We start from the raw sequence: 24,794 nt of genomic DNA on the forward strand, positions 1-24,794 counted from the left end.
ATATGACTATTTAGTGTCAAAGCCAGAGAGGACATCCAAGCGTTTTGCACCACACCCACTCCGGATTCCTTTCTAAAGGACCACTTTCCCAGTCAGCATTACACGGGGGTTGGGGAATGTAATAATTTTAAAAGTAACCCTTTAAAAAAAAAAACAAACCCAGGCTTCAGTGAGCGCCCCTCTCCCCAAATGCATCCCTTAGAGAAATATGTTAAAATTGCTTGCAGGCAGAACCATTTGTGTTTCCCCACAATTGTTTCTACTTTTCCGCTTGGTTCCTTCCCTTGGCCAGAAGCAAAGGGTGCCTCTAAGTAGGACCACAAGGCAGATATCCAGAGGAGTCACTCATACCTACAACTAGGAAACTAGCAGAAGCTCTGCCACCACCAACAGCAAAGATTCAAAAGAAGAGCATGTGGAAACCTTCACCGAATTCATCTACAGTATTTGCTTTTCTGGTTCATATCGCCTTCCTAAGAGTTTGAAATCCCTTCTCTCTGCAAAGAAAAGTGCATTTTCCCTCCTCTGTGCAAACACTACTGGATCCAAATATTTCTTGTTAGAAGCGGTGGCAAAGCGGGCGTTTTGGGATCGCACCTGTGACTGCTCTGTAGCGCCAAATTCCTCTCTACAAATTCAGAAATACATGCAGGCTTATTTATTCTAATTCTCCCTCTCATGCTCGCAACCTGTGGACTTGGATTCTGACTGGTGCGGCGAGGAGGGAGGCTGTGGGCAAGCGCTCCGTTGCCCGACAAGGTGACGCTTAGTCGCAGTCTTCAGAGGCAAGTCCCCCATTCTGGTTCCTCTTGTGGGGTCTGGACTTGCCCAAGTCCTGAGCAGGAAACCATGGCCTTGCCCTTCTGCCCCTCACCATTCTGCCCCCCTTAGCTCCCGTCCTAATTGAGGAGCCAGTGACTATTGGCTGAAGTTCCCCGCGATTTGCATGAACAGAGAGGGAGTGTCTTCTGCCGCCCTCCCATCAGAAACGCGCTGACTGCAGCCTCCCTGGGAATGCACGGCCGAGGGAATGCGCGCAGCTCGCGGACCCTGGCAGTGAGCTGGCACCCGGCGACCTGGCACTCGCGCCTGGATATGGGGCGGCTAAGTCGTCCCAGGAGCAGCACCAGCCACAGAAACCTGCAGGTAAGGGTTGGGGAGCAGAGCCCCGGGACAAGTTGCAGTACTGTGAGCAGTTCACACTCCTTTAGGGTTTTCAAACGTTTTACCTTAATCCAAACTTCACGGAAGATTGAGGGGAGGGAAAGGGAGTTTGGGATCATGTATCTTCATTTTAGCAATAAATAGGTAAGTCCTTGGGTCGTGAGAGGAAGTTTCTGAAGCAGAAATGTAGGCAGATGAGGTGGAAAGGATGGGGGTGGAGGCTCAATCTGCTTTAGATACTGGGGTTCAGAGATCGTTTCCCGCTGCCGGCGTCTGGCTGTGACTGTCAACTGCAATTGACAAATTGTTTTTGTATAATCATTTTCCGCGTGTACTTCTTTTCCTCTGGGGGAGGGTAATTAATGAGAGCTTCATAAGGGGTGGAGATCCAGATCTTTTCGATTTAATTGTGATCCATGCTAAAATGGAAATCGCTTCTTCTGACCTAAAGCGTTTATTTAATGGGCAAGGGGGTGGGGGTGTCGAACAGAAAGCGTGACTGTGCTTTCATATTATTACTGATATTGTTGTTGCTGTTGGTTTCATAATAATACATTTCGTGTTCCCAAGATCTTAGCGGTAGAAACATTTTAATGGGAAATAAATTGATAAATTGCCCACCTCTCAGCCCTCTCCACCCACAACCCTTCCGGTCTCTGTAACCTACCCGGGTGGTTTCCGTGTCGCGTTGCGCAGTCCCAGAGTTGAGTCCTCTACTCCGGCATGTTTCCAGGGATGCTCTACAGTGAGCGATTCTGAATAATAACTGGAGGAGGGTGGCGAGGGGGTACGGGGGGCGGGTAGAAAGTGAACAGAAAAAATAATAATAATAAGTTTTGGAGACAACGTTGTCCTATAGATCTCTTCTTTGCAGCAAGTTTCCTCTTTACCCCACTCCAACTAGAGAGGGTTTCCTCTGTGGTGGTGAGGGCAGCCATAACCCGGGCACTGGTTTCTGACTCCAATCTCTGTGTTGCCACGAGTATGTAATGAGGCTTCTTTCCACCCCCTCCCACCTCTACCTCCCCACTTTCAGCATCTATTTCTGGTTTTCCTCTTCGTGGGACCCTTCAACTGCCTCGCGAGTTACAGCCGGGCCACCGAGCTTCTGTACAGCCTGAACGAGGGACTGCCCGCCGGGGTGTTCATCGGCAGTCTGGCCGAGGACCTGCGGCTGGTGCCGGGGGCGGCGGGGAGGCAGGATCAGCACCCGCAGCCTCCAGAGCGCACCGCCGCTGAGAGGAGCCCTCCTCTCTCCTTCAGCCTGGCCTCCCGGGGACTGAGTGGCCAGTACGTGACCCTAGACAACCGTTCTGGGGAGCTGCACACTTCTACCCAGGAGATCGACCGGGAGGCCTTGTGTCTTGAAGGAGGTGGAGGGTCTGCCTGGGGCGGCAGCATTTCCATTTCCTCCTCCCCTTCTTCTGACTCTTGTCTTTTGCTTCTGGATGTACTGGTCCTGCCTCAGGAATATTTTAGGTTTGTGAAGGTGAAAATCGCTATCCAGGACATCAATGACAACGCCCCACAGTTCCCTGTTTCCCAAATCTCAGTTTGGATCCCAGAAAATGCACCTGTAAATACCCGGCTGGCTATAGAGCATCCTGCCATGGACCCAGATACAGGTACTAACGGGGTGCAGACCTACCGCTTACTGGACTACCATCGTATGTTTACCCTGGATGTGGAGGAGAATGAAAATGGGGAGCGCACTCCCTACTTGATTGTCATGGGACTGTTGGACAGGGAGACCCAAGACCAGTATGTGAGCATCATCATAGCTGAGGATGGTGGGTCTCCACCACTGCTGGGCAGTGCCACCCTCACCATTGGCATAAGTGACATTAATGACAATTGCCCTCTTTTCACAGACTCACAGATCAATGTCACTGTGTATGGGAATGCTACAGTGGGCACACCAATTGCAACTGTCCAGGCTGTAGATAGAGACTTGGGGATCAATGCTCAGATCACCTACTCATACAGCCAGAAAGTTCCACAAGCATCCAAGGACTTATTCCATCTGGATGAAACCACTGGAGTCATTAAACTTTTCAGTACAATTGGGGGAAGTGTTCTGCAAACACACAAGCTCACCATCCTTGCTAATGGGCCAGGCTGCATCCCTGCAGTGATCACTGCCCTGGTGTCCATTATCAAGGTCATTTTCAGACCACCTGAAATTGTCCCTCGTTATATAGCAAATGAGATAGATGGTATTGTTTACCTCAAAGAACTGGAACCTGTTAACACTCCAATTGCTTTCTTCACCATAAGAGATCCAGAAGGTAAATACAAGGTGAACTGCTATCTGGATGGTGAAGGCCCATTTAGGTTATCACCTTACAAACCATACAATAATGAATATTTGCTAGAAACCACAAAACCTATGGATTATGAGCTACAGCAATTCTATGAAATAGCTGTGATGGCCTGGAACTCTGAAGGATTTCATGTCAAAAAAGTTATTAAAGTGCAACTTTTAGATGACAACGATAATGCCCCTATTTTCCTTCAACCCTTGATAGAAATAACCATTGAAGAAAACAATGCACCCAATGCCTTTTTGACTAAGCTGTACGCTACAGATGCTGACAGTGGAGAGAGAGGCCAAATTTCATATTTTCTGGGACCTGATGCTCCATCATATTTTTCCTTAGACAGTGTCACAGGAATTCTGACAGTTTCTACTCAGCTGGACCGAGAAGAAAAAGAAAAGTACAGGTACACGGTCAGAGCTGTTGACTCTGGGAAGCCACCCAGAGAATCAGTAGCCACTGTGGCTCTCACAGTGTTGGATAAAAATGACAACAGCCCCAGGTTTATCAACAAGGACTTCAGCTTTTTCGTGCCAGAAAACTTTCCAGGATATGGTGAAATTGGAGTAATCAGTGTAACAGATGCTGATGCTGGGCGAAATGGGTGGGTTGCGCTCTCTGTGCTGAACCAGAGTAATATTTTTGTCATAGACACGGGAAAGGGCATGCTGAGAGCTAAAGTCTCTTTGGACAGAGAGCAGCAAAGCTCCTATACTTTGTGGGTGGAAGCTGTTGATGGGGGTGAGCCTGCCCTCTCCTCTACCACAAAAATCACAATTCTCCTCCTTGACATCAATGACAACCCTCCTCTGGTTTTATTTCCTCAGTCTAATATGTCTTATCTGTTGGTACTACCTTCTACTCTCCCTGGCTCCCCAGTGACAGAGGTCTATGCTGTTGACAAAGACACAGGCATGAATGCTGTCATAGCTTACAGCATCATAGGAAGAAGAGGTCCTAGGCCTGAGTCCTTTAGGATTGACCCTAAAACTGGCAACATTACTTTGGAAGAGGCACTGCTGCAAACAGATTATGGACTCCATCGTTTGCTGGTAAAAGTGAGTGATCATGGTTATCCTGAACCTCTCTATTCCACTGTCATGGTGAACCTATTTGTTAATGACACTGTCAGTAACGAGAGCTATATTGAGAGTCTTTTAAGAAAAGAACCAGAAATTAATATAGAGGAGAAAGAACCACAGATCTCAATAGAACCGACTCACAGGAAAGTTGAATCTGTATCCTGTATGCCCACCTTAGTAGCTCTCTCTGTAATAAGCTTGGGTTCTATTACACTGGTAACAGGGATGGGAATATACATCTGCTTAAGGAAAGGGAAAAAGCACCCAAGAGAAGATGAAAATTTGGAAGTACAAATCCCACTAAAAGGAAAAATTGACTTGCACATGAGAGAGAGGAAACCGATGGATATTTCCAATATTTGATACTCCATTGTGGAATAAAACATAGATATTTTAACTGACTTTGGGTAGTCTTCACCACCTAAACAAGATGGTGTGGAGGGCAGTTCCAATGAAGGATGACTAATTTATAATTTGTACTATATTGTAAATAACTGTTTACAGGTTTTTAAATTCAAAATCAGAGGTTATAAAATGTGTACAGCATTTTTAATGAAAATTGGTATTAACAGCTATAAAACTGTTATAAAAAGAAGTCTTGGATGCAATATGCAGCCTTCATACACCAAGCAGATGATTGATAAAATCTAGGAGTAAGGTAAGAAAATGGCACATTGTATTTTTTTGTCTAAAAAGTCTTTTAACCACAAGAGGGCATCAGGTGCTCCTTTGCAGGGAACTGTTTTGAGGTATTGTACATGACAGTTGTTGTACATCAAATTAATGAAAGAGTATATTTTAAATATATTGTTTTTAACATTTAACAAGTATGAATTTAAAGTGATTGAATTTCACCCCACTTAAAAATATGATAAAAATGCATTTGTAAACAGAATGTTTACCTCATAAGTACATCATGTGTAGTTTGAAGGAGAAGGCTTTAACAAAGAAGTGAGTTTTGTTTTGTTTTGTTTTATTTTGTTTTTTAGTAAGGATAAAAACACTGCTTTATGTTAAAGATTTGACTTGATGAAGACTATTTCACTTCCTGTGTACTCAGACTGCTTTCTGTTTGCCTTACCACTGCAATTGCTATTATTACAGGGGAAAAAATATATATTCTTTACAGAAAATGTAACTAGAAATTGTATCCAAGAAAAACAGCCAGAAGCAAGAATGTTTCAATCCTCAGTTGCTTCATAGGTGTCCATGACATTTTGGTGCTTTCAAAACTTGTAAGCAGTACTTTATATTTGGGTTATATATTAGTTTTTATATGCTTAAACATATCCATCACGTAAGAAAATTTTAGAGATCATATTAAAGCAGAATATTCTACAAGCTGGTGTAGACTACTCGTTGTTTTAGTTGGGCCTTTTATAGGAAAGTTATACTTATCTTTCTGTTGTTGTTTAGGTTTGTTGGCTACCATTTCTGGCTTCCTTTCTTTGGCATTGGATTAAATCCAAGAGAAATTTATGCCCAGCAGCAGATTTCTTTGATAATTTAGCTTTTGCTGAATCCTTTGCAATGATGCAAACTGGTTCATCAGTGATTGATCATTTTCACTTCATTGTGTGAGCTGGAAATTTCATCGTCTATGAGAGCTATAGCAAAATTATCTGTATAATCAAGTAATGTATTAGCTTAAACCGGATCATTCCTTTTTTTTTTTTTTTTTTTGGCATCCTGTGTCTGTACTGTACCAAAAGTGTTTATATGTCTGCAAATTAAAAGTATATATTTTCATAATTTCTTTCTCATTTTTACCATTTTCTATTTTAACTTGGGCTTGTTCTTTCACTGAAGTGCCTGTTACTGGCATTTGTTTGCTTCCAGAGGTAAATGTGGATAAACTATATATATTCTGTTATGCTAAAGTTTATATTAAACTAATTCATTACTCAATTAAACATTGGGTAAATTATTAAATGTGCGTGTAGTTATAGACACATATATATGAGACTATGCCTATATGTTTGCTAGAAATTCATAAAATAACTTAGATTCATGCATGTGCACATGAATATTAATTTATTGATTTAATATCAATTACAAACATTCATTTACTACATAATTATAGCAATCCTGTTAACTGTTTCACCAAAGCTTTCAATAAATTTTAAAAATATATATATTGCAAAAAAAATTGAATGCAAACACCCAAGATCTTTGGATTTGTATCAACCTTATTTTTCTTGTTTTCTTCAGTTTAACAATATGAATAAAATGTAAGCAAATGAGGCAGTAGTGTTTGTTACAAAAATGAAGTATATTTTTACTGGAAATTTCTTTTGTATGAGAGGCACCTGAGCTAAGAAACTAAAATTATTTAATCCTTAAAACTTTTCATTTGTAATTGATGTATAGCCATAGAGGAAACCATTCTTAACCGGGACATATGTAATTTCTCTTTTTTTAAAGAAGGAACTACATACGAAACAAGTAGCACCATTAATTTAAAAATTCCTCCTTTAGTTCAATGACTTAACCATCAGTAAAAATAACAAAATATTCATTTCTAAATTTGGAGAAGGTTCATGTGTTTGGAGGTATGGACTTCATCTCTGGCATGAGAAACACCTGTAACATTAATTAAAAAAACATATTTCTGAATAACTTACTTACTGTGCCAGGATTTCCTTTACAAAAACATCTCATTCACAGTAAAAAAACATTTATAACAAGGGAAGTTAAAGCAAATTAAACTCAAAGATAATAGCCTCTTTTTACTAACACCTTGTGCTAAAACAGTTGCCAAAATGTATGCTAATCATGTCAATGTTGTTAGTTGAGCTGGCACAAAAATAAACGTTCCATTCATTAAAACCCCTAATATCCATTTAACAGTTTGAGAACCAGGAGTCCTCTTTGCCCAATTTAATGAAGAAGAGATTGCTCTGATCTTTGCACTGCCAAGTCCATTCTTCTACTACAGAGAAAATTGTTCATTAATTTGGATTGGGAAATTTAAAACCAACATAGCAATTTCAGCTACAGGAGAAGCAATTTACATTATTTGACTCTTTAAGGGGGATTCCCTCACCCTATTAAAAAAAAGTTTTCTCAGTAGTTATGCTCCTAACAGTGGTGGCTTAAAAGGAAGATAAAATAAAATAAAATAAATGCTTTTAAAACAGTTTTATCATGTCAGTGTATTTTTTTAAAAATCAATTTTTTGTGTGTTTTGGGAGTTCTGCATGTGTTTTATGAAAACTTTAGGTGTGAGTTTGCTAAGAAATGACATCATTGAAGCAATATTAGAGATGGTGTATAAAGTTGATGGCAGTAAAATTTATCTTAAATATTCTAATTTGTGCTCCCAGAAAATGTCTCAACTGACAACTGTAAAAGGAGAAATAAAGCAGTCTTTCCTCTGGAGTCTCAGGTTCCAATCTCTCCTCAGTGAGGTGAGGACTCTGTGGGGTCCTGACCTTTGGCAGACAAAGGGAATGTAATGAAAATACAGCCTGAGCATATGGTGCTCTTCCGCACCACTGTGCAGCCTTTGCTCATGAAGACCAGGGACATAGACACCTAGGCATTTTCTTTCCTGTAAGGTAGATTTGCTCACCTCAGGAAAGCAGTCAGTTGCTCAAAGTATTATTTTGCTGACTTGTTTAATTTCTCCCTAGCAATATGTCTTTACATTGTAGGTCATCAATAATTATTTTTTGAAAGAACCTTAACAGTCTTTCATTTAGTTATGTAAATAGACTTAAAGCAGAAAAAAAATCAATCGATTAAAAAACTGGTAATTCCTGAGCAAAAAGACACACCATGTTCTTTCTAGTTATTTCTATTTTTGATAAAATATCATGTATTTTTTCAGATGCTATATACATACGATCTATAATTATTTTTAAATGTCAGTCATTGTATATAATTGCTTTAAAAATAGTAGTATGTTTTCCTCTGATAAACTCCTAAATTGGGAATGTATTCCTTTAAGGGCACAAAACAAAATTGGGTGAACATTAAGACTTAAGCCACTGATATCAAGAAGTAAAAATACTGCGATGATTTAAAAAGAAATCACTCAGTCTTTCATTTTATACATGTTTGTTTTAGTACTCTATTACCAGGGATGTGACTGAGAATTCAGAGTCCCTTGATGAATTTAGATTATGGTGTAAAAGGCCAATGAGAAAACCTTCCATCTCAAAACATTGTGTGTGATAAATACCTATTGCCAGGATGCTATGTGAGCAGGACCTAACCCAGTAGTGGGAATTGTTGGAGAAAGCTTCCTAAAGGAGGTGATTTCTAAGTAGGGCCCTCTCAGAAGAGGTAATGTTTAAATTGAGAATAGGAGAGAAAAGAGGAAGAGGAAATAGCATGCAAGTCAAACATGTGAAAGTGAGCATGTCATGATTGAAGAACCACAAGTGTTATTCTTTTTGGCTTACAGGATGAACAAAATGGAAAATATTATTGACACTGAGCTTGGAGATGTAAGTGTATTGCTAATAATAAAGGGACTCATACATCATACTTAGAAGTTGCAGTTTTATCCCAAATGTGATGGAAATTTTAAAGATTTTGATCAGAGGATTTTTATTTTAAAAAATAACTTTGGCCATGTGTGGAATTTGTGTTGAAGAAGTTTCTGGAGAATGGATAGAAAGTAGCAGTGAAAATTTAAGGGAAAGATGAAGCCTTAAACCAGCAAATATAAAAGAGATATGGTATGGAATATAAAGGGTAAATAATTTATAGCTGATAAAGAAACTTGTTACACTAATAAAATTATTCACATGTGATAAACAAGAAATTTTATAACATTCATAATTTCCTTTTGAACCTATTTTACAAATTTGAAAATGATAGGGAACTCATTTACTAAACATTACATCAGCAACAAACGCATGGGAGCCATAACTCCCTTTTGATGTTGGATTTTATGATACAGATGGAATTTTAAAGACATTAATTTATCCAGTTTATTTCATACTTATGAGTGTCAATTCTACTCAATTTCATAAACACTACTGTGAGCCCATGTGGTAGATATTACAACATGAGTTTGACCACATCAAAAAATATTTTATCCAAAGCATTTGCAATATTTTGCTTGTAGTTGCACCAAAAATTCCACATGCAGAAAAGTCATATTGAAAATTGAAGAAAAAGACAATGAAATATCAAGTGTAAAATACATTTTCACGTGTTGTATTACTATCAAGAAAGAATGATCTATGTGTTTTAGGCAATTCCGAGAAAGATCCAGAAAATATAAATAGGTGAAATGGGTAGTTAGGGCCAAGAAGTACATAGACTTTGAGATTAAATTTCATTTTTGGATTTTAAAAAGTCACTTAATATATCTTATTCCTCAGTTTATCTTGTGTAAATGAATTTGATAGTATCTGGTACCCACAACTAGAAGTTTCAAACCCAGGCTAAATAGTAGTAGATGTAAAAACAGTATTGTATGAAGCCCTGGTTTCAAGAAAAGTCATTTGTCCTATCTTCCAAAAATTTATCCCTCATAAGACTTGCCTGTATGAAAATTATGAACTTATTCTGTCTCACAGAATAAGTGTACTTTGTTACAGCAGTTTTAGGAAACAGATATAGTGAATATTTCAAATGAGACTAATGTGTTTCTTTAATTTTAGAATTTTCTTAACCACCATTTTTGAATATTTCTTTCTACTATTCTATCTTTATTTTTTAATTTTTATTAAATTTACATTGGAATATCTCAATTTATCCTCCTTATCTTTTAACTTTTTATGATTTGGTTGAATTTCTATGCTATATTACAATGTGCTAACCCTGGCTGGTTTGGCTCAGTGGATTGAGCGTCGGCCTGCGAGCTGAGTGTCGCTGGTTCGATCTTCCAGTCAGGGCACATCAGAGAAGGAAAACTCTGATTCCAAAAAACCTCCGCTGCCTTGCGGCATACCTCTTCAGGAGAAAGGCTAAGGGAGTAAACCCCGACAGAAAATCCGGAGCCGGAGTCCCTAAGGCGGTTTGACATTGTAGTCAACACCGGCAACTCCTGCGGCGCACCTGAAGCCAAGCTGTATTGACTCCGTCTTTCCCTTGGACCCTTCAGCTGCGAAGAGAGGGGGGGTCTGCTGCATGGGCAACAGCAGACCCTCCATATAACCCTGCCCAGGCTCTGTAGCTTCAACACGGGAGGAGACAGATACCGTGTCACTCCCGAGTCGGACTGCACAACCATTCTCGGCGGTGCAGATGGACTCTTGAGAAGCTACACCATCGTCTCTCGAGACGGACGGCTGACGACATTCTGTGTCACAGGATAATTTTAAGGATCACATAAGTTAATTGATGCAAAATATTTCATACAAATAAAGTACTCCACAAATACTAAGTATTATCCTTGCTGTTGGAATTTAAAAGTGTGCTATGAGGTTGTCTTAGCAGTTTTTTCACTCATTCTTCTATCAGATTCATTCAACCAATGTTTTTATTATACAAGAAAAATCCATAAAATACATGAAATTTGTAGTGTTTTAGCTTAAGGGCCTATTTGTTCAACACATATTTATTCTCATCATCCATTTCTTAGGCCCTTTGACTTCTTTCCCCCTTTTTTCTTATGGTGAGTTCATATGTCCCTTTTCATTTGGAAATCTCATGAGGGCTGGGACTATGACTTAAATTGTCAGACCATGGAACTTTAGAGATAATGTAGTCCAAACTCTTCATTTCAGCATTGAAGAAACAATGACTTAGAATATCAAGAAAAGATTTGACATCTGAGGGGAATTAGAAGAGAAAATAGCATTTGAAAATATAAAAAATAAAGTCAAGCAACAGCAGAGTTATTTTCCTTCAAATATTTCCCTTAAAACACATAATTTAATGTTACCTTCATTGGAAATTTAACCAAAGTCTTATACTTACAAAGATAATATACCAAGTGTTAGAGAAAAATCACATCTAAAAATGAAGTCAATCAAAACTAATTAAAATGAATTATTGAGAATCATATATGTTCCCTTCATGCACTTGGAGAAAAAAAATGGAAACAACTTAAGAAATAAAGCTAATTATACCCAATAAAGAGAAAGATAAAAATTATAAAATTATGTATTTGATAAATATATAATTGCAAGAAAATAGTAAAAAAAGTAAAACTTTAGGAGAATAGAAAACATGAGAATAACCAAAGAAAATTTTATGAGCCCAACAGAAAAATGAAAGGAATAAACTTGATATATAATATGGGAGTAAATATTTATGTATGGAAATTCATGTATATGTTAGATATAGAAAAGGCAGGTTCAAGTGTGAATACAAGGGATATGATTGATTCAAAAATAAAGATGACCAGGCTCACATATAGGTAAATGAAGGTAAACCAAAAATGACTGAATGTTAGGAACTCACTAAATCACAAATTTTATAATCACAAAGTAATTTTGGATTATTGTCCTTCTTACAGATTTGGGTATAGTACCCTGAAACTTTAACAAAATTAAAAACAATTATCACCAACTATTTACTAACTAAATATACTCATTATGTTTTCACATTAGTTTTCCCAAACTGGAGAATAATCTTTTCAAGAATGGAAGAAAACCTACCCTTGTGCTTAGCACAATGTCTTGCTTGTGATAGGCAGAGGCTAAGAGTAAATTGTCGTACTTACACTAAATCATCTAAGCATTAAAATTTAGCAAAGCTAACTATTCTGCATGTATTTGATTTCTTGATCTAGTCCAACAAAATATATTTTCCCTACAAAAAATACTCTAGAATAAATCATTTCCCCATCTCATTTACAAATGTATTTAGCAAATGAATGTACAGATTTCATGGAAGAATAACTGAGTATAAATTGTCTTATAAGATTTTCAAACTAAGAGATTTAATAGAACTTAAGTGAATAAAATTAATTCCTTTTTTTGTGCTTTATGCTTGACTTAGGACATATTCTTTGATGTTCCATGACATACCAACATTATCAATCGGTGTTTGGTGGGAAATGTCAATTAGCCCAAATGAAGATGATTTCTAAAAGACCTTAGTAGTGAATGTGCATTTAAAAAAAACAAAGCAAACTTTACAAAACATCTGTCTCATTGAACCAAGAGGAATCTTCAGATATCAATGTTTTCTTCCCCTTCAAGCTTCCTTAATCATACTCAGTCATCCTGTTAGTCTTTCATAAGGGAAGCTCAATATTTTCAGAATCCATTTATTAGCCTGTCTGTGGTAGGCAGAATAGCTCCCCAAACATGTTCATGCCTTAATGCATGGAACCTATGAATGCATTATGGTACATGGCAAGAGTTTCCTTACAAAAGTAATTGACATTAAGAACCTTAAAATAGAAATATATCCAGGCTTAAAAAACTAGAAAGGCTCCTAACTCACAGTCTGCAAGGAAATGGGGATGTCAGTCCTATAACCGCATGGAACTGAATTCACCGACAACCTGAATGAGAATGGAAGTGAACTTATCCACAGGACTTCCAGAAATCCATACAGCTCTCTTGAAACCTTGATTTCTGCATTGCAAAACATCAAACAGAAGACAGCTGAGTCACTCTGTAAACAGACTTATGACTTAGGTCTGGGAGTTAATAAATGGGTATTATTAAGCTGCTAATTTTGAGGTAATTTGTTAAAGCAGTATTAGAAAACTACTACAGTGTCCTGAAAAATACAGTATGTATCCATTAAAGGCCAAGTTTAGTTGACTCATTCTAACAAAACATTGTTTTATTTTGGATAGCTTTTGTAATAGATGCTTGAATATTTTTGTATTACAAAAGAAGGGTGTTGAGTACGTATCTAATTATAATTTGCTAAGAAAAAATCTTAATCAATATAAATATAATGGTCAAGAAAACCATGTACTGTGAGCCTACTGTGTTCCAGGCAGTGTGTTCCTGCCACTTGGACTCTTATGTTCATTTTTCTTTTACCAAGTCACAGAAATAAACAGAAAACGAAAGGTTTTTATATTTCCGTAAAAGACTTCCTCAGTTGACTAGAGCTGTAATGAATAGTGCTGAATTGTTGAATTCATCTTAGATCCAATTTGGGATGAGATGGACTGAATAACTGATATTTGTAATGAAGGTATAGTGTGGAAGATGGATGTGTTGCAAGTCTATATATAAAAGGTTGCTCTGATTTAAAAAAAAAAAACTATGTTAAAATTTATCTTTTTTGTTGTTGTTATTGCAGACAAAATAGCCTTTCTAATGAATGAGCCTGTGCAATGGATGGATTATTTGAAGTGACCTATAATCTCTAACTCTGTGAAAACAAGCACCTTGGAAAGTCTTTTGTTTTGTTTTGTTTTGTTTTTTAATATATTCGCATTCCACTTCCCTACCAACTCCACTTCCTATTCAAAAGCTGCTTCACTCTATGCAATAAATTCACATTAGGAGATGAAATTCATTAGAATCACTGGTTTAGTATGCATTGACTTTTTATTGGGCATTTACTATTGGCATATTCAATACATAATGCATAGGACTATATTAGAAAATACATTTTGTACTGGTAAAATGCTATCATTTTGCAAATGCTGTAAAATGTTTTGGATTCATATCAGAACTCTTATGACTGAAAGGTTAAAATGTTTCTCCTCATTTTTCAAAAAGATAGGTTTCTTCCTTAAATGTGTACGTTTCTTTTTCACTTTGTATGTCAGTCATTTCTGATGATTGTATAGATTTTGTTCTAAATTCTAATCTAAGAAAAAATTGAAAATTAGGGACACTGGTTCATATAAATTTAAGATCCAAACAGGAAAAACATACTCTAAGAATAAAATTTTCTTATAGTTAATAAAGAAAGAATTGGGGTGGGAGAGCTGGGGGTTTATATGAGATCATTTAGAGCACATTTTAGAAAGAAATTGGGATGATCATTCATGAAGCAAGATATTGCATTTCTAAATGTTGCCCAATTCTAAGCTACATTTTCACAAAAAGAACACATCTTTCCCATCATTTGTCTAATCGCCTACTAGATTGCAGAATAATTTGTATTCAGGTTCTTCACTTACAAAGCACATGTAGGAGAAGCTAAAAATTGGAAATTTCACATACTCATGATACGCCTGTTTTTTTCTTCTCTTCTGGGAGGTTTAATTGTTGGTTAAACATGAGCCAAGTACTGATGATGGTACTTCCTGAAGAAATGGAAGAAGATCAGCATTTCCAGGTGTATGTCTCATGTTTGCATTGGGGAGGGGAGTTCTTTCAAATTTGTCAGAAAAATCTACAACATCAGAGTTTCTTCCCTGAACGTGTTTTAAGTAGTTCCTGCTGCATGGGACACTAACATGCCTCCACTGTCCCGAATGAGGTTTGAGGTCTCACTGCTCAGAAAAGGCTGGCAGCTGGCTCCACAGCTTGACTGTCCTGATAAGGTGGCAAGTGTTGTTTAGAGCCTTGCTGCTCAATGGCTGGCAGGCAGATCAGTAGCAGCAAAGGCATCTGATTTCTTGTTAGACATGAAGAATCGAGGACCCACCCCAGATCTATTTAACCGAAATCTGTGTTTAATACAATCTCCGCTTGATGTGTTTGTAAATTAAAATTTGATAAAAATGTGTTTGGAGCATTTCCTCTCAAGCTGTCTGCATGTTGAAAGAGACTGCAGAGTCAAGCAAACAAACAAAACCGACACCTGGGTTTCTCTGCTACTTTAATTAATATGGGGTATAGGAGGGGAGTCGGGATTTTTATGAAGGACCCCAAGTGATTGGAATGTGCAGCAAAGTTTGAGAATCACCATTTCAGAGTTCCTATTACTTGCCATTTTTTACTTGGGACTCTATCAGCCACCTTATTTGGAATTTCTTTTATTGCTGGCATCCCCTCCCAAACTGCTGTAAAATAGGACACTATTTCCAATACCAGCTAAAGAATGAACTTATAAATTAATATCAATCAAATAATGTTTTATGCATATCATCATGAGAATATTGTCTTCATGATCAATAGCAGGCAAAGTAATTAGAATGATACTAGCATATTTACCTTCTGGAAATTTTAATTTAGGACAGGTGCTGGAATATAAGCCTGATGAGTACAGCAACTCTGTCTTTTTTATTTTTAAGTGGTAGTTCTAGAACCTAGAATAATGTCTGGTACATAGCAGAGACTCCACAAAATTATTTGTGCAATGAATGAATAAATGCATGCATGAATGGTAGGGAGTCCTAACACATAAATTAGAGTAGTTATGCCCTTCAGAAGAAAACCATTATATCTTGACTTTGTAGAGTAAGGTAACACAGGCTAGGAGCTGGAACTAGCCTGGGAGTAGTCCTCTGAAGAGGGTTTGCAGTGAGGACAGGTATGATCTGCCCCATTGGCTTGCATGCTAGTGTTCTGGCAGAGAATAACACTTGCTTGAGAGGGCAAAATGGAGTGGGTAGCAGAAGTATTAATGTATGGCCACTGAGGCCAAAAATGTAATTTTTTATAAGGCTTTCTTTTTCCAGGGTCTGGAAGCCCAGTTTCAACTACCAATATGAGAGATGTTTAGTAAGGAGGAAGGAGGAGAATATAGAAAAGAATATTCTAGGTATGAAAATTTGAAGTAAACAAAAATGGAATTACTATCAATTTTAATCATTGGGAATGAAAGACAGGCTGATGAGAATCTCACTACTTATCCTCCAATTTCACATGTCTGAAAAGGAACAGGAAAATACTGCCTAGATTGATGAAGTAAAAAAAGACTAGCAACATCCAACAAGGTAAAATATATATATATATGTTTTTATAACCTGGCCCTTGTAATTACTGGTGTTAAAACTTTGTGGAAACATTATAAATATCTATAAGCTACACTTCCCCCAGATGAACACAAGGAAATGACCATGGGTTGTTCTGCAAATTAAATATAATTCATGTAAAGCGGGTAGCGCTGTGCCTTGTACACGGTAGCCAATTATTCAAATTCCTTTTTACATCCCCTTGGCTTCCCCACATTACTTAAAGTATGGGAGAGGGGGCCAAAAACAGGAACCGGTTTATAAAAAATTGTTTATTTATTCTTACAAGTTTAAACTTCAGTCACCTTCATAGTAGTCTCTATTTGATACAATAATACACATCAAGACTTTTTTCCACAACTCAAACGGTTTTGAACTCGTCGGTTTTGATGCCTTTTAATGCTTCTGCCATTTTTGGTTTCACTTCTTCTGCATTGGCAAAATGTTTCCCTTTGAGGACTTTTTTCATTCAGGGAAACAAACCAACAAACAAAAGAGTTGCTCAGGGTGAGATCAGGTGGATACGGAGGGTGGGGCATGGGGGTCAAGCTATTTTTTATCCAAAATTGCTGAACACTCAGCGCGGTCTGGGTGTGGCCAGTGCACTCATTAATTATGCACCATAAAATGGGAAAACATGCTGAGAGAGTCTTCAAAAAAAATTCACTGAAGCTGAATTCAGCCTCTCACAAAAATGTCAGCTGGTACATAGATGTAGATGGGTTCCTAGAACATTCACCAAATGGGGGAAACCTGTACTACAAGGGTCTCGCCCTCCAGAAGATAATTTCAGTTTTTGGAGAGTCCCCCCTTATATGACACATCAAGGCATTAAATTTCCAGGGCTAATTTTTTTGTCATCAAGGCCTAGCACTGAACGTTTGTCGAATGAACACATAAAGGTGGTGGATATTATTTTGGATTTCAATTCCTTTGAATGGGAGGCAGGATGGAAACCCATGCAGATGTATCAAAATTGTTTCATAAATTACCTCATTAAAAATTCTCAGTAAGCACCTAGTATGTAACATGTACAGTGATACTTCAAAAATGTACAATTGGAAATATTCTTTGTAGCTCAGAGTTTAGTTAAGGACACTAAAAATAAAAGTGTAATTTAATGGGATAAATGTCTTAATTGGGGATAAATAAAGCCAAGATAATCAATTCAAGCATTTGGTTTACATTATTTTGTATGCAGCTGGTTTCAATTTCAAATTTATTAATAATCTCAAGGCTGAGTACATTTCAGTGCGTCCTCACATAGTGTCATAGCAGAACAAGCACAAAGGCAAGCAGAAAGATTAGGGGAGTGAGGACTATAGAGGCATCATCTGTTCCTTAGTACACAGACTTTTCCTTTCTTTTCCCTGCCTTCTGCTTCCCAACATATCCAAATGGTTCTCTCATTCACTTTCAGGTCCCTTCCAACTGAGACGTAATGTAACACATGCCATCTTCGTTTTGCTCCTTTCTTTCTAATTGGCACTGCTAATCTATCATTTTTGTAAAAATCAAGGATTTGTCAATACTCTCTCCCACCTGTCATATTGCTTGAGGTAGACACACTGATATATTTTAAGATTAGAAATTATGTCACAAGATAACAAAGGTGCTGAGACAACCCTCTTGGTCACCCTTTACTAATCAAACCATGAATGGACACCGAAGACTGTGGATAGATCCTGCTTTGTGAAAATATACAACAAAGAAACTCTCTTCCAGTAGAACTGTATTATATTGACAATTACATAATTTCAGGGAAAATTGAAAAAAGTTGATTGCTAATGCAAGTAAAAACTGGGAAAAAATTTTGGAGGGTTATTGGCCAATATGTATATATTTTAAAATATACATTATCCTTTCCTTTTGCACTTTTATTTGTAGAAATATAACCAAAGAAAATGGCTTCAAACTTGTGTGTGGAAACATACTTGCCACTACATTTACATTAATATGTATAATTGGTTAAATAAAGTATGACACAGTAAAGACTATATATGTGCATCATTACAATTCCCATAGCAACTTTTTGTCTCCCTGTATTATCCCTATAATTACTAGTTCCCTTGTTTGTTTTTTTTTAAGTATACTTTATTTGTTATGTTGTTACAGTTGTCCCCACTTATTTTCCCTTTGTTCCTTTCTGCCCAGTACCCCCCTTCCCTCCAGCAATCCCACCCCTCTTAGTTCATGTCTGTGGATCGTGCATGTAAGTACTTTGGCTTCCCCCTTTCCTGTATTATTCTTAACTTCACCCTATTTTGCACCAACCAATTATATTTCTTAATCCTGCACCATTTCCCTATTTCTCCCCCTTCCCCCTCCCAGCTGATAACTCTCCAAATGATCCCCATACCTATGATTCTGTTCCTATTCTTATTGTTTGCTTACTTTGTTTGTTTGTTTTTATGTTCAGTTGTTGATAGTTGTGAGTTTGTTGTCATTTTTATGTTCATAGTTTTGATCTTCTTCCTCTTAAATAAGTATCTTTAACATTTCATATAATGAGGGCTTGGTGATGATGAACTCCTTTAGCTTTACGTTGTCTGGGAAGCACTTTATCTGCCCTTCCATTCTAAATGATAGCTTTGCTGGGTAGAGTAATCTAGGCTGTAGGTCCTTGCTTTTCAACACATTGAATACTTCTTGTGAGTTCATTCTTGCCTGCAAAGTTTCTTTTGAAAAATCAGCTGATAGTTTTATAGGAACTCCCTCATAAGTAACTCTCTGCTTTTCTCTTGCTGTTATTAAGATTCTCTCTTTATCTTTAACCTTTGGCATTTTAATTATAATGTGTCTTGGTGTGGTCCTCCCTGAGTCTAGCTCATTTGGGACTCTCTGTGCTGTCATTCCCAGAGTGGGTGGGTCTGCAAATATTCTAGGACCATGGGGGCCTCTAAACAAACAGACTCTGCGGAGAGACTGGAAGTATCTTCCTCTGCCCCAACCCCCACTGGTTTTCACAATCAGAAGCAATGAGGCATTATTTTCCCCAGCACTGAAACTGAGCTGTGCAGTCTGGTCTGGTGCTGGGAACACTTGTCAGGTATCCCTCCCTACTTTTTTAACTGTGTGACTGTGCTTTCTGCCAGCTGGCCAAAGCTGTTGTCATTGCCACCACTGCCTCCTCCACACCATGTTCTCTCCGCCCCAGCTCTGCCCCTCCTACCTGTCTAGATGAGTATTACTTCTTTATATCTTTGTTTGTTAGACTTCCACACAGCTCAATTTTTTGGAACTTCTTGTTGTCTCCAGTTTTGAGGTAGTTGTATTCCTTCTTAGTTGTGGAGGGAGACTCAACATGTCTACCTATACCTCCATCTTGGGCAGAAGTCTGCCTTGTTTTTCTCATATATTAACTTATTACACTCTTGACAAAGTTTCCCCATTCATTTAGAGCAGGGTTTCTTAACCTTGTGTATAGCTGAAATGTGTATAAACAATATAAAATAAAGTGGGAAAGGGAAGAAAGGACATATTATCAAGACATTTACTTTCATCCACAGATTAGTCATAAAATGATCATGGTATCTGTGATCCTGAAATATGGGGATGACTTAGTTTAGTGCTGTGGGTGGCTATTTTGGTTTTTCTGGGAAAAGAGCCTGTCTGAGGATCAGAAAAAAAAGAGAGAAAGGGAGGGGAGGAGAAAAAAAAAGGAGCAAGAAAGAGAGAGAAAGACAGGGAGAGAAAGGAAAGGAGGAAGGGAAGGAGGAAGGAACGGAAGAGGAGAAAAGAAGGAAGAGAAAAACAAAACAGAATACTGGTGGCATCTTTTAAATCCTCCCATCCATCTGTGCTTGAAACCAGACACTCTGGAGACTTCCCATTGTGTGAACAATAAATCCACTCTGCTGTTTTTATTCCTTTAAACTGTCTTGAATTGTCACCCTGGTAATTATATTTTTTAAAGTCTTGATTAATGCTTCACTGGGACAATTGATTGTAGTTCTCTAAACACACCAAGGTATCTATGTCTTCACACTGTGCACATGCTGGTCTCTCCTTTTAGATGCCCTTTCCTCCTTGTCCACCTGAAAGGCATCTACAGTCCATTAGTATTAACTCAAGTGCCATTTCTTCTGGAAAGCTCACTCTCAAGAGCTCATTTTCATCTACTTCCAAGGCATTCTGCATATATCTATACACACACCAATGAACTAAAAATCTCTGTGGAATATAAATATTCTTCTGAATAATTTTCTTATCACAAAAACATAAGCTCCTTACTAGAAAGAGCATTAAGAAAAAGGGAAAACTTCAGAATTCTTTTTTCCAAATAAGGTAAGAGATAGATTAGAGATTGATCATTCAATAGTTGGCTTTTTAGACCAGTGAGAACAGTTCCTAACAATGGGACAGCTTTTACTCTTTCAGTGTTCTTCTTTACATGTTTGCTTGATTCAATTTGCATTCCGTAGAAGGACTAGTCTCTCTCTAGCCTGTTGAATGTTCAAATTTTTTGCTCAGAAATTCATGAGATAAAACTTTTCTCATTAGCTTCCCCTTTTCCCAGAAATGTCTGCATCATCTTAAATTATTAATAACTTCAGATGCTATGGCCTCTACTATTCATGTAGGCTGTAGAAATATAGGTCTTAAGTAAAACAATAAATTATAAATATCTATGGAATAATGAATATGAGAATATAATTTATCCCTCTTATTTAACTGTAGCAAAATATAGAACCCTGAGACAGGAGCCCTTGATTCAGAATAAACTTTTGCAACCTATAGCTCTAAAATAGGGATAATACTACAAGGTTTAAATAATACTAAAAGAAAAGAAGGTAGGTGAAAATGATTTGTATTTTCAAAAATATCAGATTGATATAGCAGGGAAGAGTCACTGTGGCCTTGACAAGAGAAGTTGCAGTGGAATGGTGCATGTGAAGGTGAACTTGCAGTAGGATTTGGAGTTAATAGAAATTGAATAATGGTAGACAATTCCCTTAAAGAAATTTGGCTTTGAGAAAGAAAAAAGATATAGAAGAAAGTTGAAAACAGATGTGTTGTTGGAGGAAGTTGTCTTTCCTCCTGCCTCCTGTGAAAAATACTGCATGCAATGGGATCAATAGGGAAGGAGAGTTGAACGGAAGAAAGGGAGAATCAATAGCTCAAGTCTAAGATAAATCAGGAGATCATGTTATTTAAAGAAAAGGTAGAGGTAGTGGCCATAGTCAGGATGAAAGATGTTTCATTGTAATAAGGAAGTGGCCAAAGATGGGGGCAAGTATAGATGGGTAAAATTGAAGAGTTGGTTGAAGAAATTTAAGAAAATAATAACCCATTCTCTCTGTGAAATAAAAAAAGTAGAAAGATGAATTCATCTATTGAGAATTAAAGGGAAGTGGGAGAGGTAGAAATCTGTGGACAGTGGAGGATGTTTAAAATAACTGCTTTCAAGAAAAGGGAAATAAAGTGATTATTGAAAGGATACCAACTGATGCTTTGACCATGAATTTGCATGATTTTGTGATCTTCTAAATCACTGTACATATGCACAGATTCAGGCATGGAGAAAGGGAACATATGAGTCCCAACCAAGACTGAAATTTTGCCAGACAGGAGTGATAAAAAGAGGACAACAGAGATAAAGACAACAGAAAGATAATAACTCAAGTGGATAAAACATTGAAACTTAGGGGAGATGTAAAAAAAAAAAAAAATGATGAAGAGAGAGCACTCTTATGAAGAAATTAGAGGATTCCATAGATTAAAAATACACACAAACTAAGGTATAGAAATGGATTCATTTAAATAAAACAAGTAGGATGAAAGGTTATGGTCAGATAAAACTATTTATTTATTATTTTAGAACTGGGGCAGTTCTGGCTGACTGCATGGTCTAAAGTGTGACCATGGGGAAGGAAGTTTAAACAGCGGAGGTGAGAGGGTCACTGGACATAGGGGAATGATATACTAGAGTACCGCCTGGATTAACTACATGGATGGGAAAGTAAGTCATATGAGTGGCAGGACTTGAGGAGGTAGGTAAGAGTCTGAGGAATATACCATATCTTCAGTAAATGAGAGGGACGTATGAGAAACTTTGAGGCTGACAGTGACAAAGCAGAGTACAAAAGAGTACAGCAGAATGCAAATGTTTCATTCTAAAACACTACTTGTGGTATGGAAACATAAAACTTTGAAAAAATGCCCTGCTGTTTCTTAAAGTTTATTTACTTACTATCCCCAAATGAAAAATCAAACAGGCATTGATAACTTCTCTGGTAAATCTTAAGTTAACTAAAAAAAAATTTTATTTTTCTTTGTCTTTCGTCAAATCTAAATATCAAAACAGTGTTTCAAAAATCCCCATTCATTAATCTCAGTCTCAACTCTTCTATACCCTTAAATAGAATGAGAATTTAAAGTACATAACTGGTTTTATCTAAATTGTTTGAAAAGCCCCACCTTTGTTATCACAGTTTGAAAAGTGATACCAATTTTATCTCACTACATCATGTCAACTTTAAAATTCTATTATGTTAATGCCCTGAATCTTTAAGTAACAGGAGTTTCCACAGGAGATTGGAGGAATGACAATTATTCCCAGCATTATAAAGTGGACACACGCATCTCTTGACCTTGAGCTACATGAGGCATGGAAAATTAGGGAATTAACTAGGCTTATGGGCAGCAATGCCCTCTAGAAGGAGCCATTTTTTCTGCTTAATTCAGGAAGTCAAAGCAAGAGTCAGAGAAGTATGTGAAGATGTTAGCTGAGTGTCTCAGAATAATAATCTAAGACACTAATCATAGAATTTTTTTATGCTACCCCATAACCACTAAGTGTATGGCTTAGGACTACCATTCACCACAGATAGAAATAGCTGCATTAGAGTCAGGGAGAAAAGACACCACATTTTTCTTTTCTAGGTACAGAAGACTAGGTTTTAGATATGAGGCAGAAAGTCCCCATGTACCGGCCAAAGAAGCTCTTCCCTAACATCTGTGAACTAGAAAACTCCTAGAATTTGTTGAGAAAGAGAGAGTTTTGGAAAGCAGAGTTAATCTAATGTGTTAGAAGTAATCTCTGTGTGTGGTGGGAGGCAGCAGAGGAGTGAAGGTTATGTAAACGCACTGCCTCCACCTCCCAGTCTGGAGACCACCAAGTCTGGAGAGTAGGCATATCATGTACTTCTGTTCCTGAGTTTAGTTGAGGCAGGAACAAAAAGCCTGGTGCCGAAGAGTAGAAGTCAGTGTGGAGATGTGTGGCACTTAAAGGATTATGATGCCTGTCCTTGGCACCAGAAGGCAAAATGGAAATGAAATAATATCCTTTAATTTTATTCCACTCACCATTCTGTGCCCATGCGTACAACTTCAGATGTTTTATATTCTGAAGAATCAAGAGATTCCTATCTCCACAATGACCTGCCAGCAACAGGTGTACCTGGCAGAACCTATAATTTAATTAACTTCATTATGATAGGGCAAGGAGAAAACCCCAGAAGTACGTACATTTAAATCTTGACATGATTGCATTGTAAGCCCATATTAAGTAGAAATAACAAATTTGCCTGAATTTACTTTGAATTGGCAAGATTGAGTTTTCCGTTACAGAGTGGAATGAGATTTAAAATAACAATTAAGTTATAGAAAAATATAGTTACATATTTTGCATACCTGAGTATCTCAATAGTAAAATATGTATGTACTACAAACAGGAGTTTGGATTAAGGAAGCTAAATACCAGGAGTGAGATAGGTGAGAAATGGCTCTAAAGAAAGAAGAATATAGGCTGAATAGATGACCAAAGGGGCATAAATTTAAATGCAGACCAGGAAGATATGCAGTGCTGGATTTAAGGTTGAAAAAAATAATTCCTGATTGTCCCACAGAGAATGGGAGGTGGGAACTTGGGAGAAGGAGATACTCAAGACAGTTAGGGTTCACCTGTAGGTGAAACAAGCTGTACAAAGGCCTGAAGTCTGTGACTATTTTCACTCTAGTCCCTCTGCAAGGTACTAATAATTATGGTTTGCCTCAACTCAAAAGCTTAAGGAAAAGGAGAGAGAATCAAAACCATAGGTATTTAATTTTAAAACTTCATGGAGGATCCAGGGCAGTTTATAGAGGTGGTAATAGCATATTTCATGGATTCTAAGATGTGAAACTGCACATGTACCATCTCTGAAATAGAGATGGATTTTACCCTTGCAATCAACATTGTTTTTGCTGTCTTAGCGCTGCATGTTATAATCGATGACATCCAAGTGTCAGTAAAATACAATATGTGTTACACAAATTTTCATTGAAGAAATGACAGTTCCATATTTGATGCCCTTTCTATTGAAATGAAAAAGTTAATAAACCTTGACTCTCATACTCAAACTATCCATAATTTAGTATAAAGACACAATTGAACAGAATGTGTTTTCAAAAAGCTATATGTGGTTGGGAATGCAGCTGAAAGTCAGATTTAACTGACTCATTTATAAGCTCTTAACTATATTAAAATCTTATTTATAATAAATGCAATAATATATG

General features: G+C 37.4%; 1 protein-coding gene across 1 annotated transcript; it reads left to right on the forward strand.

Moving 5' to 3' along the window:
* Positions 1-1,014: 1,014 nt before the first annotated feature.
* Positions 1,015-6,216, forward strand: PCDH20 (protocadherin 20). The gene is made up of 2 exons (XM_090258322.1): positions 1,015-1,146; positions 2,201-6,216. The coding sequence occupies exons 1-2, from the start codon at positions 1,015-1,017 to the stop codon at positions 4,925-4,927; spliced, it is 2,859 nt and encodes a 952-aa protein (XP_090114448.1). The 3' UTR covers positions 4,928-6,216.
* The last annotated feature ends 18,578 nt before the right edge of the window (positions 6,217-24,794 follow it).

This window comes from Furipterus horrens, unplaced genomic scaffold (genome assembly GCF_987537825.1).
Source record: "Furipterus horrens unplaced genomic scaffold, mFurHor1.1.pri manual_scaffold_12, whole genome shotgun sequence".
In the NCBI taxonomy this organism is placed as follows: Eukaryota; Metazoa; Chordata; class Mammalia; order Chiroptera; family Furipteridae; genus Furipterus; species Furipterus horrens.